Here is a 15185-nt window from a genome sequence, read left to right as displayed (position 1 = left end):
TCTAATATATAAATGAAAATCTTGCAAAAATGTACAGCTCATCTTCAAAGAATTCTGATGAAAAATACTGCTTTAAAATCTTGTTGCATTGTTTTGGATTATAGGAACCGAGGGGTTTTGCAACATTCTACTTTTAATTAAATAGAAAGCTCTTACACAATCTAAGGCTAGCTGTACTTGGACATTTTGAAGATGTGCACAAAAGACTGCTAACGCATAAAACATTGTCTGAATGTAAAGTGCTCAAGATTCCAGATTGGCACTAAAATGTAAATGGAAATATAGAATCCATACATGTCAAGTGCATGGGATTTGTCAATTTGTAGCAAAATCACTGCATGAAAATTCCTCTGCAGGGTACCTACACAAGGTAAGGGCAATTGAGACCAAACATCTCTTTTCGAGGGAGATGCGGGTAAAAACAAGTCCAGTATGAAAGCAAAAATCTTATCAAAGCATAAAACAAAAACACTGCAGAGCAATGCACAAAAGGCACAATAGAAACATCCTCCACAGTGCCATGCCCAAGGCAGGCGCGCGCCTTTGAGCGACGCAGCACGTGTAAGGGGGTGGATTCGGTAGGCGGCGAGCGATGAGCTGCGAGGGGCCGTACCGCTGATGGCCTGGGAGTGCGCCTCCTCGGCCGTTTCAAGACTGCTGCGATCGGCGAGGCGAGCCATTGCCTCCCGGTGCTCGCGTGTCTCCTGCTCAAGGAGCTGTTGAACTGTTTTCAGCTTGAAGTTGAGGTCAATCTCAATGCTGCTCTTCTCCTGTGCATGGTAAAAAAAAGAAAATATAAGCAGCAGAAATTCAGGATGTTAATTACTTTTTGTAACCGTTTTGCATACGTATAGATCTCTTTATGAATCCACTGATGGAAAAAGGCCACCAAACCTATGACGTTCATTTTCTTGGTTCTTTCAGTAAAGTCACGTAGAAGGGAAATAATAAAATAATAAAAATAAAACATAATACAAATTTTTTTATTTCCCTTCTATGCGACTTTACCAAAAGAACCAAGAAGATGAATCCCTGCAGTCACAAAAGCTTTAAATCAAAATCTATGACGTTCAGGCAAGGGTGTTTTTTTCATCATACTTCACCACACTGGTCAGCGTGGGTTTGTGAAGGGGGTGTTGTGTTAAGGATCGATTTAGATATCACTTGCCATTGATGTTGACAGCAATCACACTCGGGTCACTGAGTTCAAAGCAAGATTCACTAACCATTGCGTTACCTCTACACCCATGTTGCACTCAAGTGGTGGAAAATATTGTGGACAAATGCAATAATAACAGTGTTTATCTGGAACTGATAATGGACAACCACTCCTTTTTACTCGAGAAACAATAAATTTGGTGGTGATGAAAGTATTTATATTATTAAAAATATTTTTCAATCTTACTATCTGAAGTTATGACATCCCTAGATGACTCATTCCACCGATATGTTTTGATTGCCTTCATTTTTAAATTACTTTCTAAACATTTGCAGTGCAAACGATGTGATTATTTTTAATATATTTCAAAACCAGATAAAAATTCTGTCTAAGCTGTGCTAAAAAAAAGGCTAAACCACATTTACTAAGAGTGGTAAATAAAAAATACTTACTGGAACATAGTGGGAATAGTTTTAAAATCCAAAGGGGTAAGCTGTGGAAATTAGGAGAGTGCTAAAATGGGCAAATTATTGAATGTGACTAAACAGGCAAAATTCAATTTGGCTGTAAAGATACGTGTGTTTGAATGGGTGGCTTAACAGTCTGGTAGGTGGGTAGACGGAGAGGATAGTGGGCAGGTTGCCGTGTGTAATGGTGAGTTAGTAAATCAAATATTAACTAATTAGGTGAATGCATTGGTAAGCAGGTGGTTTGTGCGTTGCTAAACTGGAGAATCATCAGGTAAGTGGATGAGTGGGTGTGTGAGTGAAGGAAACCTTCTCGATGCAGGACAGCTTGTCTTGCAGCTGTCCACGCTCAACTTCTGCCCTCGACAGACTGCTCCGGAGATCCTTCAGCTTCTCCTGCTGCGAGGACAGTCGGCCTGTGGCACCGAGAATTTACATTTTTCCCATTGAAGAAGAACGTACACACACACACAAACAAACAAATGCACAATGACATACATACAAGCACACAAAAGGTTCCCGATATAACCCGACAGACTGCTGTGGCAAATGCTGTTCACGACCATCTATATCAAGGTTGGAGCGGTGAATGAGGCGCTGGGGTGTGGCTAGCACTACGCTCATCTGCCTTTGCATCTGCAGTGTTGATGTTTGCACAGTGCACCTGGGAACCGAACTTAAGATTGCCAGGTTCATTGGATAGCGCTAACCATGCCACTACTCGCCGCGCAAGCAGCCGGAATAGCATATGAAGAATTGCGCACATCCTAACCTTCATGGAAAAAAAATAGGCTTTACCCTTTTCCGGCAATGAAAGGGGTGTTATGATGTTCAAACACCAAATAAACACCCATTGCAAGGCATCAAGTCTGCATTAACCAGACTTGCTTGTGGTAAAACATACAAACAAACATGCTTTGATAATGTTTGCATTGTCTTTGAAACTGATTGGCCTACACCAGACAGCCTTGCCTTGTCTCACCAGTTTTAGACCAGAGAACACCAAGAGGCAAACAGGACAAGGGCAATGCAAATATCAAAGCATTCAAACCTCGGATTAAACTGCATGGGATAATATTTTTGCTGGCATCAAAATTGTGAAAAAAATAATAGGATTTATCCTTTCGACAATAATAAAGGTGTTAAGATGTTCAAACACATTGTTTTACCACAAGCATGTGTGGTTGATGCAGACTTGATGCCTTGCAACAGGTGTCTATTCGGCATTTAGATATCTTTATACCTGCAATGTTGCGGAATATGGTAAAGCATATTCTTTTTTAATCATTTTTTATACCAGCGAAAAATGCTCAGATAGATATACGTAGCTAATCTTTTCACAACTAAGAATGCAAAGAAAAAATGTAATAGCTGGGGAAATATCGAATACTAGCTATACGACCCGGCTTCGCCCGAGACTTGGATTCTTGTCTTGGATTAATACACGGCCTACGCGGAGGGGGGGGGGTGCGTGACGTCAGCAGGCACACTGTGTGACGCTGCCGCATGCGGGTGACATCACAGATGTGACGTCACCGCTCACTTGTCGTGCAAAATATATCCATTATTGCGGCCCCCCCCCCCACCCCCAAAATACAAAAGTCTATTTCTATACTTTTTGCATTGTGTACAGTCTGCAAGCTACCCACATGCCAAATTTAAAGTTTGTTGCATGTTGGGAAGTATGCTAAACATTTCGAACAGACACACATATTCACAAATTTCCCTTTTATATATATAGATTCACCACGATTATGAATTTGGAAGCAAAACACTGAGCGAGAGCGCGAGTTTAGAGGGCGTACTCTGTAGGTCGGAAATGAGCTCCGAGCCCTGCGTGTGGTCCCTGCGCTCCAAGTCAAGTGCCGACTGCAGGCCGATGAGCTCTTTTTCCAGTGCCAGCTTCTCTCCTTCCAGCTTGCGCACGTGCTCGCCCAGCTCGCGGTCGGCGTCCTCCAGGGCGGCCAGGGCACGTGCCCCCTCCGCCTGCACCTTTTTAGCCCGGCTGCACGCCTCCCGCTCCGAGCGAAGCTCCTCCAGGCTGTCATCAAGCTGTCGGGGCGGGGGAGTGAACGTAACGTGATGTTAAAGATCGCAATTAGAAGATGTATTTATGCGGGAGGAATCCAATGAGCATGCACAGAAATACACATTGATAGCAGCTCTTGCATGTTACGCAAAAAATGTCATATGCCAGGCAGTCTCAGATAAGTAGAATATTATACATTAATTACTGTATCATTTGGAATGTGGGTCTCATAATAGGCTTGTGACATTCAAAAGTTTCAGTGGTGTTTTTTTGCCTTTATTTTTAATTGTTTTGATAATACTAAAAAAAATACAAAAATTTACAATACAAAAAGCAATACAACTAAAATTATGAACCATAAATAGGTTAATTTGATAGTCATGAAAATAACAGGGCTTTGATAAGAAAATGGTACCCCAGCCCTAAATGATCAGTTTGAGTTTCCCATACTTGAGTTTGGTTCCCAAATGTAGCGAATTGTCTGAACCCAGCCACCATTGAATGCACCTAATTTGGCTACATTTTAACTCAAGAGAATTGCAGTACTTTGCAAGAGTTATTAATGGATACTTCCACCTCTAAACAGGCACAAATGCAACTTTGGGGAAAGGCAACAGACTGTTGAGGGGAGAAAATGGGAAGCTTTTACCCAGACAACAGTGGATCACCAGAAGCTATTCTTACTTAGACAGGAATTCATTTGCCAATTGTTCCTCCTAATGGCTAAACCGCTGTCTAGTTATTACCAGGTGAGGTCGGAAAGAATAGTTATCCTCCAAAGTTAATGTTGAGTCAACACTGGCCCACAACATATTCCACTGCTGCAATCATACACGCAAAATGTGCTATATTTAATACACAGCCAAGCGGAAGCAAAATGGTGATTGGAGGTTACTTATCCACTTAAAATGTCCTCTCCAGAGTATCGACGAAAAGTACTTGGCATTTATGTAGAAAAGGGCAGCCTTTCCTGTATAATTATCAGCTCTTTAAATGAGTTCACATTCCTCATGTGTGATTTGTGGCACGTTTACCTGTTTTTGTAATAAGGTGACTTTTTCATTTGAGACTTGTGAATTTTGATTCTTTTTCTTAAGCTCCTCCAGCTGCTCTTTTAGGCTATTTACTGTGGCAGAACAATAAACATTCAACAACAAATTATTGTAGCACTTAAAAACAAACAACACGCATGTCATCATGAACACTGTCTCACAATTAAACACATTACTGAGCAAATGCATGTATTAAAAGCAGATTGCAGAAAATTAGATTTGTACTTGTAACCCTTTACAGTGTGGTGGCTAATTCAGGGTGAAATCAGTAAGTGCAGCTAAAATGTTGTTATAATAGTCGATGGAGGGGGTTAAATGGTTTAATAAACCAATATACAGTAAAACCTCATTATTTCGGTATTTGATCATTCGTAATTGGGGATATTTCGGCACGGCTGCGCTTTCGGCATATACCGTATATATTACTAATTCTCCATGAGCCGAATTGCCGTACCAAATGTTCCAATTTCGGCATACATGACGCAGCATGCCGCAACAAAAACAATAACTCAGTCTAGTGGTGGCGTGCGTGGTGAGCATTAGTGCAGACCTGTTGCTTTGGACTTTCCCTTGTTTATGCACTCTGTGCAAACAAACCCTCTCAGAAATGACATCTACACCTACATGAAGAAGTAATATAAAGGGACTGAAGTATAAATCCCTTAGTCTGTAAGACAAATAAAAAGTTTTGAATAGAATTTATGCAGATGCGTCAATGCGTATGGTGTGTGAAGACACCCATGTCAACTGTGAAGTGTCACATCAGCTGATGTCATCTGACAGCGAATAATGTGGTGTAAAAGTTTAAAAGAATGTAGTCTTTAAGTAAACATTAAGTGAAAACTGCTGGTTACTGATGGTGTTACTTTTCTTAGGAAAAAAATTAACTGGAAAACAAATTTGGATTTTTTTTATTTTAATTAGGATAGGAGGTACTGGAGAGGACCATTGTACATAATTCGGAATATTGGATAATATGGCAAGGCCAGAGCCCCATAGTGTCGAATTAACAAGGGTTTACTGTAATGATGAAGAATGCAAGAACAGAGAAGAGATAGAAAGGAGATTTGGGACCTAAAGAGAGTAGGCCTGGAAAGGAAATTAGAAAAAAATATAAGGTGATGGTCACTAAAAGAAAAAGGTTATGTGCAAGAGTCAAAAGTAGAATAGGAGTTAGATATAACAAGATAAAAAATATGTCCTTGGCAAGTGACTGATAGTTGAGGTTGTATCAGTAGTGTCATCAACATGGATATTGATGTTGCCAGTAATTATTAATGAAGAGGAGGAAGATAGCTCCAAATTGTGGGAAAAGTCGAAAAGAATCTGATGTAAATCTTAATTTTATTTAGGTGGGTGATGAACAACAGAAAGTTTAAGCTTGGCAAGGAGGTGGAAAGTCAAACTTTGAAGTCAGGTTTAGTGATAACAGCAATACCACAACCTCTATTGTGAATACGAGCATGCTCAGAGGTGGTCGCCAGTCTCCGGGGTAGTTTTAGGAAAGTAATGGTCCTGTGGCGAGTGCCCATGTCTCAGGCTGGTACAGAAAATCAATGTTGCCTTCTTTTAGAGATCGCGAATGAGGAGACATCTGCAATGGTATGGATAATCAAGAGGGCAAAATGGACGTATGAAGATCCAGATGTCAAAGGAGAAGGCCTGATAGTCCTGAGATGTTGTGGCAGATCGAGTCTCATGATGGGGAGAGTCTGGGAGTCGAGGAGTAATACAAGTTGACCTCTGAACAGTGTTACCATGAAAAGCAGTCAATATTTCTGCTCTACTTCTGCATTGAAGAGGGGTCTGTGCACAGACAAGTAAATCTGTTTCTGTTGTGATGTAGTGTCATGACTAAGGTGCAGATGTATTAATTATAATTCAACATTCGCAATGCAGTGCTTTTTTATTATTTTATATAAAACGTAACAGTATATATTGTGCATTTTTGTGCTTCGTTATTTTGCTTATAAATGGAATATTAAAACTTAAATTATTGTTTGGACAAATAAGCTACTCCACAAACCAACTTGGTAATTAAGATAGGATAATCCAACTTTTAAACGCCACTTAACTATGTCCCTGCTGGTGTGTCACAAGTGACCTTTCGATGCCACAAAGAATTTTTCTACAATTATCTTCATGAAGAGGAATGTTGAACAGAACACGGGTGTCTCTTCTAAAGCAATTAACCCAATTTCTCAGCAGGAAAGGTCATGTGGTGGACGAGGGGGGGGGTCATTTTCTGACCTTCTCCGTCAAGATGCCTCTTCTTATCGCTCTCTGCGTCGGCCCGACGCTGCTGCTCTACCATCTTGTGCTGCACCAGTGCCTTGTCTCGCTCCATCTGTCTCAGTTGCGCTTCCAGATTCTTGCGCGACACGCACTGATGGGGCCAGGAGGCAGGCGAAGCAGCATCACAAGCAGGGCTCATCAGCTGTGGGCTCACTCATGTGCCAGGCTGAGATAGCAACCAAAGTCTGCGAAACGTTGGGCTTTTTTTAAACATAAAAAATTCTAGTCTAACTACATATTGGGCAGATATCAATTTTTAGGTTTTTTCGGTAAAGTCACGCGACGTTTCGGAGGCAACACAAGCTTCCGTCTTCAGGTGGAACCGTCACAGCACGATAGCTGTATCAAGTGATAGAGCTGGAACCGTCACAGCACGATAGCTGTATCAAGTGATATCAAGTGATACAGCTATCGTGCTGTGACGGTTCCACCTGAAGACGGAAGCTTGTGTTGCCTCCGAAACGTCGTGATTTTTATTTTATTTTTATTTTATTAATTTGAACTTTTTACCTATGTAACTTTACCGAAAAAACCTAACAATATGAATCCTTGCAGTCATGAAAGCTTCAAATCTAGAAAGATATCAATGTATTTGAAATTATTATAATGTTCACAATATATGCTTCTAATTATGCGTTTAAGAATGCTGTTATATTTAGGCTAATAAAGGAAACTGTATGAGAGAATAAATTGCAATCAATACAAAGGAGACAAAAATATTTAACATTTTGAACTCAATTATGATAAGGTCGTGAAATTGACGTGAAGGTATCAATATGTCCACTACATTCGACATTTATGTTTGATTTTCAACCTATTCGAAAATAACCTCACAACACCATTTTCGTGTTCTTTCTGCCAAGTGGTGTCACATCGCATCAGGTGACATAAATGTTGTTAACACGAAGACAAATAACATTCCAGAATGTAACCAATCAGAAAATACCAAAAATATCCAAAACTGTCCTTTAAAAAAAATACCAAATTGATTTCAGCTTCAAGAGATCTAATTTGAGAACAAGTTGACTAGAAGTGGATGTTTAAATGAATTTAATTCTAATTACATCTCGTTCATGCCACTGCTTTGTCTCTAGCTCTAAGTTGGCATCTAAAATGCATTCACATTTATCACCTTTATTTTATATCAAATAAGAACATGGTAAAACAAAATCACCATAAAATGCACGTTTAAAGTAGCTACTTTCAAAATGTATTTCCATTAACAGGCACAACTGGCAAAAACAGACTGCCTCACCACCGCAAGTCAATAAAATGGGAACTCTGTATTTTTTGTGTGTTTACTGAAAAGTGGCAGAAAATCATTTTGAAGTTGATATTTGTTGAAAATTTCATTATCAAAAGATGATATCTTCAATCCACATGGGCAAGGCCAATCTGACCCTGGAGGCTCATCATAAAACCAATCCTCGACTATGCCATTAGACACTTTGCATCGTCAGCCGCATCCCCTGCAAGACAGGATTTGCTATTCTGAGGCATGCGACACAATTAGATTCACACTCACCTCTTCTTCCAGATCTTTCAACAACTTCTCCAGCCGAGAGTTTGCATTCCTAACATTGTAATGAACACCAGAGTTGGAGTTAATATTAAAAGTTAACAACACAAGTTAAATATAACAGGCAAACCCTCATGTTTTCTCACATCAAAAATATTTAAAAAAATCATTAATTAACGTTTTAACTGTAATGTTAATTATGTTGCAATATAAATACATTAAATATCAAATAAGCCTCCTATTCATAGAACAAATGTTCAACGCATCAAATACATACAATACACAAAACGTAAGCATTAAGCATTGCAGCGAAGCCTGTACTATCACTCACATGATTCATCCTTACCCTTGTCAGACATTCATCATTCACCTGTTCCTCACTACTCACCAGTTTATACAAGCGTGAGAAGTACCCACACAAGCAACAAACCTTCCCCAATGACACACACATCTATTTTATAATCATGAAATGAGGCTGTCACGCTGGGCTATTATTACAGTTGGCAGAGAGGATAAGCAGCTGCAAGGACCAAAAGCTAAACAAATTGGGTCAAAGGTATTATTTAACCTTGTTTGCATAAACTAAACATAAGCTTTCAAATGACACCTCATTTTAATTAGTGAAGAAATCCAGAATATTTGTTTTTTCAAACCCATACATACACACCTACATCCAAATCAGCCACTTATCACATAGCTTTGATGTGTACGTATACCTGCGTGCATGTACATTCTTTTTCAAAGTCACACAACAAAACATTAAACACCTAAAAAATCAGATTGCTCCTATTCACAAAGTGGCCCTTGGCATGCAGCTTGCCTGTGTAATTGTACTGATGGATGTATAATGGTTGTCAAAATTAGCAACGTGCAATAATGCAACAAAGCAGTTTTCCTACCTGCATTTTTGTTCGGCTTCATCCTTTATCTGTACAGCATTCTTCATCTGCCTCTCCAGCATCTCTATTTTCATTTTGTCTGCCTAAAACGTAATTGTTTTTAAATTAAATGGTGACATTTAAAAAATAAATGTATTTTTTTTTACAAACTAGAACACATGTTCTTTCCAAAAGCACAATGTATGCTATTTACCGTGGGAAGCTAACCATGGTATATGCATAATGATTAGTGATTGAAGACTCATATTAGATTATAGCAAAGTATGATTTATGAGCTTAAACATAATTTTAGTATCTCATTGACAAATACAACCAACATGGATTAAAATAAAAAATAACATTTTCGTCGGTACAAATGCATACCCATAAGCAAATTGAGTGCTTTCAATACATTTCAGTGCCAACTCATGTTTTTAAAAATAATTGTTCAACTGTGAAAGATGATAATTAGTTTAAATTACACCTCACCTCTGAACTGCCATCCTGAAAAAGGAAAATGACAGAAATGTTACAATTAAAAACTGCACCACCACAAAAGATGACTCACGCAACACAATGTTGTTGGGGCATAATAGTTTGTGCATTCATGTGCAATTTCTACCTGAGAACTTTTCAGAGGCTCCTCATTGTTTCCCGCCACAGCAGACACTCCACTTAGCAATCTGTGCACAGGAAGGATCAAGAGAAACTCATTTTCTTGTTCCTCGCATGCTGGCCAGATGTAATATCTAAACGTATACACTCTACCCTACATCCCACGCACAGGTGGCATGAAAAACACATTACATTGCCGTGTTCGATGTTCAGTTTGAACACGTTTGATGCCCCAAAATGCAATGTGGGACATCGTTTTATTTATCTGTAGAAATATTAAATCAAACATATTGTTCAAGATAAAACAGAATTACATCGTCTCAACCAAAGCAAATTTGGGAAAAAGTTATTACTGGTGATCTTTGTAGTACGTGAAGCCAACAAATGGCAGCTGGTTCCCCACAAAGGCTTTAGGCTGTGGGAAGGTCTCATCCGCGCTCTTGTCATTCTCGATCTCATCAAAATTGCTCGTGTCTGTGTCAGATGATAGCTCCGGTACCACGGGAGCAGACGCTGTAGACAGCAGAAACAAGACAGGAGACGCATGAGGAAGTGGGCAAAAGAATTGAGTTGGCAAGGAAAATATTATTTGCATCCAAATTGTATCAAGTGGCCAAACTAAAAGGCGTATCACTTTAAACCATTGAGGCAAGATAATTAAATTAATTCCTTTGCTTGTCAGATACGTGACGTACAAATTACAAAGCTGATCCTGGGTTGAAAACATTAATTTTGCATGAGATGTCTTGCACTGTGGCATTATGAGACTTACTCTCGCGGATGTTCTCCCAAGTCCACTGGTCATTCTTGAAAAAATCATGACACTTTATCTCCGCAAAGCCATTCTTGCCCAGCCGCACATCCCTAAATTAACAATCAAGAATGCAAGTAATTAACACAAAAGGACTCTCAAAATTTTGTACGAGACAAAACTGAAGAGCGCAAAGGTTGAATGACTTCACCATAATTACTTTTCCTCACTTATTATCTGAGCAGTTAAAGTGGCTGTGCTAACAAGTCACATGTGAGGAATGTGAAAGCTTGCCTCTCTGTCAGGAAGGCGCAAATTAGGCTCTTAGCGTTCTTTGAGACGTCGAGATCCACGGGAAACGTGAGCGACTTCTTGTGATCCATGATTTTTCCGTAGGTGCCGACCAGCGATTCTGCATAGAATGGGGTGTCGCCTGTGGAACACAACGATGGTCGAGGTCATGTTGAAAACAAAAAAGATAAAAAAAAGCACAGCTTACAGCAATTCCTACAGGATTTTCCCAGTGTGGACTTGTCAAAATTTAAAGCAGATAAAATAAATGTAATTAAAATGCTGTCACTAATGTAAGGGTAAAACAATGCTCCCAGTAACACTTTCATGAACATAGACAACACCAAATAGTGGAAAGAGTAGACTGTAAGACAGAGGGTAAAGCAGGAACTCTTTGGCAAACAAAATAAACCAGATGAGATAGTGATAGAATGAGGAAGATGACACGAAATAAACCGAGAGCTAGAATATTACGAAGTGAAGTTTAAAAAACAAAGGCTTAACAAGCAAAGCAAAAGTGGATGGAATGCCAGCAGAATTAATCAAGGCATTAGGAGAAAAGGAAGAGAGTTAACACTTATGGCAAAGGTCCATTACAATATATGCACACAAACAAAAACTGATGGCCCACCCTCAGTAAAGTATGAAGAACAGATAAAAAATTGTTAATTCGGGTTAAAATAAAGATCTCATTATTATACTGAAGGTAAAGACTTTCCACACCGGCTTACCAACGAGCATTTCAAAGAGGAACACGCCAACAGACCACCAATCACACTCGCGGCCGTAGTAGCCCTGACCGCCCTGTGAGCGGAGCACCTCGGGCGAGATATAGTCCGGCGTGCCAACCGCGGTATCACAGCGCACCATGCCGTCCTGCACATACACAACGCACCAGGCTGCTTAGTTTAACACAAGCTATGTGGCTGGTTGGTTGAGGGAGCAGGTGAAAATAAACTATTTCAGAGAATTAAGCCGGCATCACTCAAGACTAAAGCGTGTTTTAGAAAGTGAAGCAAATTTGGTCTCCAGTGACTACATGAAAAAAAAAATCCGTCGTATTAAATGTAGTGTTATACTTTATTTGGCTTATTCCAGTTCTATGTATTACAAATCTTAGTATAATGAACACGCAATGAATACTATGCAAGGCATATAAAAAGTGTACACCTTCCTGAAATAAAAATGGGTATTGAAGAGACTTCAGATACAGTTCTGTGGTATCATTTTACAGCGCTTTTCTGACATGGTGATACAATGCTTGTTGTGGAAAGTTTAGACAGTAAATGTCTTTCTCTCATTATACATGATGCCAATAGCACCACTGGAATATGATCTAGAAAAAATAATCACTGACGACCAATAAATCATCACTTGTAACACATTTTGACTATGCTGTGTAAAGTAAAAAAAGTCAGTCATGGCTTCTGCTTAAAGGAAAATTTAATAAAAAATCAAATAGCTCTTACTGCATTGATCTCTATCTATCATGTGTGTCCCAGAATGTCCAACATAAGTTTGAAGCTTTGGCACAAGTGACATCATGGGTATTACTCTCATACATTTTAATGTCAAAACAGTAACATAGGAAACGCTGAAACACCATTTTCTTTACTTTATTTTCATGAAGGAAGCCACAAACTTAAGGTTGACAGCCGAGAACAAACAGCCTAGATACATATGAAAAATAAAAGACCTCCACAGTTTGGTCTAGTTGTATATCTCCTTTAAACAATGCTTATCTCCATGATGGGCGTTAAACCACTGGTGGGAATTCCACATTCCAATGGCTTGGGCCGGATTACCACTGGTGAAAACCCACATTTTATTCACCCTAGAGAGATGAAGTGTGCAGTTGGCTCCTATCTGCGATTTGATCAAATCTACATTCCGAGTATAAGTCAGTCACACTGTCATTGTCATCCAATTGATACAAGTTTATATCATTCGTAATGTATATAAACAGAAGTGCTCAATTGAACATACCTCTAATTCGTCATGCCAACAATTTCCAATAAAAACCGTTGGAAATATAACACTCGACATGTTCATTATCAGCACAATTAAAAACATTTCATGGCAAATTAAATAAGATAACTGCTGTTGCAGAAGTACGTAATAATGCACTGCAGGCCAAAAATGGGTATCTATCTCTCTCTGAAATTGATAACTTTAATGAGTTTGTGTAAAAACAATACACAAGTCAATACCCCTATACAAAGAATCGAGTTTTTATTGATGTGATTCAGTGGCAAGGTTCCGTGAAAAACAACAGACATTACAAAGGTAATAAAATCGGCAACAGTAAACTCTGTCAACAAGCTCAACTTACCAAAACCAAAAGGTTTCTGACATAGTCACAATGCAACACTTGATGAATTCACGATAATATAACCACAAGTAAAAAATGCACAAATAAATACATGTGCAGTAATACACTCACTTTGTTTAACTTCATACACGTGCCGAAGTCTGCCAGCTTGAGGTGGCCAGACTTATCCAACAGCATGTTGTCTGGCTTCACATCTCTGGACACATAAAACCCATGAAAATGAATCTCCATCAGAAGAATAATGACTAACATCCACAAACATTGTTAGCATAGTACATATTTACAAAACGGTACAGTGAGGCATCTGGCTAACATATAAGCTAGCAAAACCAGTTTCTTCAAATTCTGGAATGCACAGAACAGCCTTTAAAAAACACTTCCATAAGTATATTGTACCCCTTCGAGATTCAAGTCATATGGACCTCACTACAGCTCACATATAACAATAAGTCACAGCTGCTGATGCGTGGCTTTCAATTTCTTTAAATGCTCAGGATGCAAGATGGATTGATTTTGTTCCCTTTAAGAACCCAAGGAATTGCTGCAGTGACTGCACTGTCCGTCAGATAGATGTGATATGCAGGTGGGCAGGATTTCAGTCGCTGCCAGTGCTCAGCGCTTCGATAAGATAAAGGTCAAGCTGCCATCTGACAGTAAAGAGGTTAGCAAAAGCGCTGAAGCAATTCGTGGTCTAACATTATCTTTAGGACTGGCTGCTTTCTAATGCCTCACTCTACACCCACCCTCTATGCTAGTTCCATCTTTATTCAAAACATGTATGAGAAATGACAGAACTAGGGTCTGTGTAGGGAATGGGGCTCATATCAGGCAGGAGTGCAACTTCAACCAGGAAAAACCAGCATGTGCAGGGGATACACAATGCAGCTATGTTGCATAAGTTATGCATTTATGAACCAAAAGATTCCTGCACAAGGAAATGCTATCCTTGAAAAAATGTAATTCAAAACAGGTTACATTAAAATTTGTTTAAGAAAATCCAAAATGTCAAAAATCAACTTATCAACAATTCCCTGTCAAGTTTAATATGACATGCAATGTAAGCGAAATGCATGACTCATGATGTTGCTATGTATGCCACTTAATCAACTATGTCACTTCATCAACACATTTTTTTCATGAAAGAGGCCTATATGTGCACCATGATTACTTGTACCATTGAAAGACACACATTTCCGCCCACCGCTGCTATTCATCAAAACCAAATTAAAGGGTAAAATGAACAACAGGGCAACCTTGCAGTATTTCCCCCAAAGAAACCCAGCAATCTACCGTGAAAATAACAGCCCTCACGATGTGAGATTCAAAACTGACCACTCGGGGCACGTCCCAATCAAAATGAGAGTTTTCGAGATTGAGGATGAGGCAGCTTCATGACCAGAGTCAAGTATGGATAAAATCCTGCATTAAGTCCTCTGCAGCTGCTTCACTGGGTGATGAGTTCCACTTCGTGGCGCCAATGGAGAGGAGGGGGGGGGACACTGGCAACACGATTGCCCACACTGCACCCACCCCCTTTCTTACCGGTGGATGTAACCCATGGTGTGGATGGCATCGACGGCCAGCACCACCTCAGCTGTGTAGAAGCGAGCCCACTTTTCGGGGACATCGTAGTTGCTCATCAGGTTGACGAGGTCCCCACCTGGCATGTACTCCATCACCATGTACAGGTAGCGATCGTCTTGAAACGAGTAGAAGAGCTGCAGTGCACATGCGATAGATGTCATGAGTGTACAATCAAAGCAGCAAGCTCTCCTAAAATAATAAAAACCTGGCATG

General features: G+C 39.6%; 1 protein-coding gene across 3 annotated transcripts in view; it reads right to left on the bottom strand.

Moving 5' to 3' along the window:
• The window catches only part of LOC144717935 (rho-associated protein kinase 2-like), a 56822-nt gene that overhangs the window by 25988 nt on the left and 15649 nt on the right, over positions 1-15185 (bottom strand). For all 3 annotated transcript variants that reach the window (XM_078593750.1, XM_078593752.1, XM_078593751.1), the window contains 15 exons: positions 14931-15106; positions 13500-13584; positions 11788-11932; positions 11060-11198; positions 10787-10878; positions 10368-10527; positions 10022-10082; positions 9889-9903; positions 9421-9503; positions 8528-8576; positions 6958-7093; positions 4690-4781; positions 3432-3678; positions 1936-2042; positions 614-770 (listed from right to left, as the gene is read on the bottom strand). In XM_078593750.1, the coding sequence (XP_078449876.1) occupies positions 614-770; positions 1936-2042; positions 3432-3678; positions 4690-4781; positions 6958-7093; positions 8528-8576; positions 9421-9503; positions 9889-9903; positions 10022-10082; positions 10368-10527; positions 10787-10878; positions 11060-11198; positions 11788-11932; positions 13500-13584; positions 14931-15106 (1744 nt within the window). The remainder of the gene's footprint in view (positions 1-613; positions 771-1935; positions 2043-3431; positions 3679-4689; positions 4782-6957; positions 7094-8527; positions 8577-9420; positions 9504-9888; positions 9904-10021; positions 10083-10367; positions 10528-10786; positions 10879-11059; positions 11199-11787; positions 11933-13499; positions 13585-14930; positions 15107-15185) is intronic.

The sequence above is a fragment of the Lampetra planeri genome, chromosome 4 (genome assembly GCF_965212315.1).
Source record: "Lampetra planeri chromosome 4, kcLamPlan1.2.h2, whole genome shotgun sequence".
In the NCBI taxonomy this organism is placed as follows: Eukaryota; Metazoa; Chordata; class Hyperoartia; order Petromyzontiformes; family Petromyzontidae; genus Lampetra; species Lampetra planeri.
Note: the sequence above shows the minus strand (reverse complement) of the source record. Positions and strands in the feature narration are given on the sequence as shown.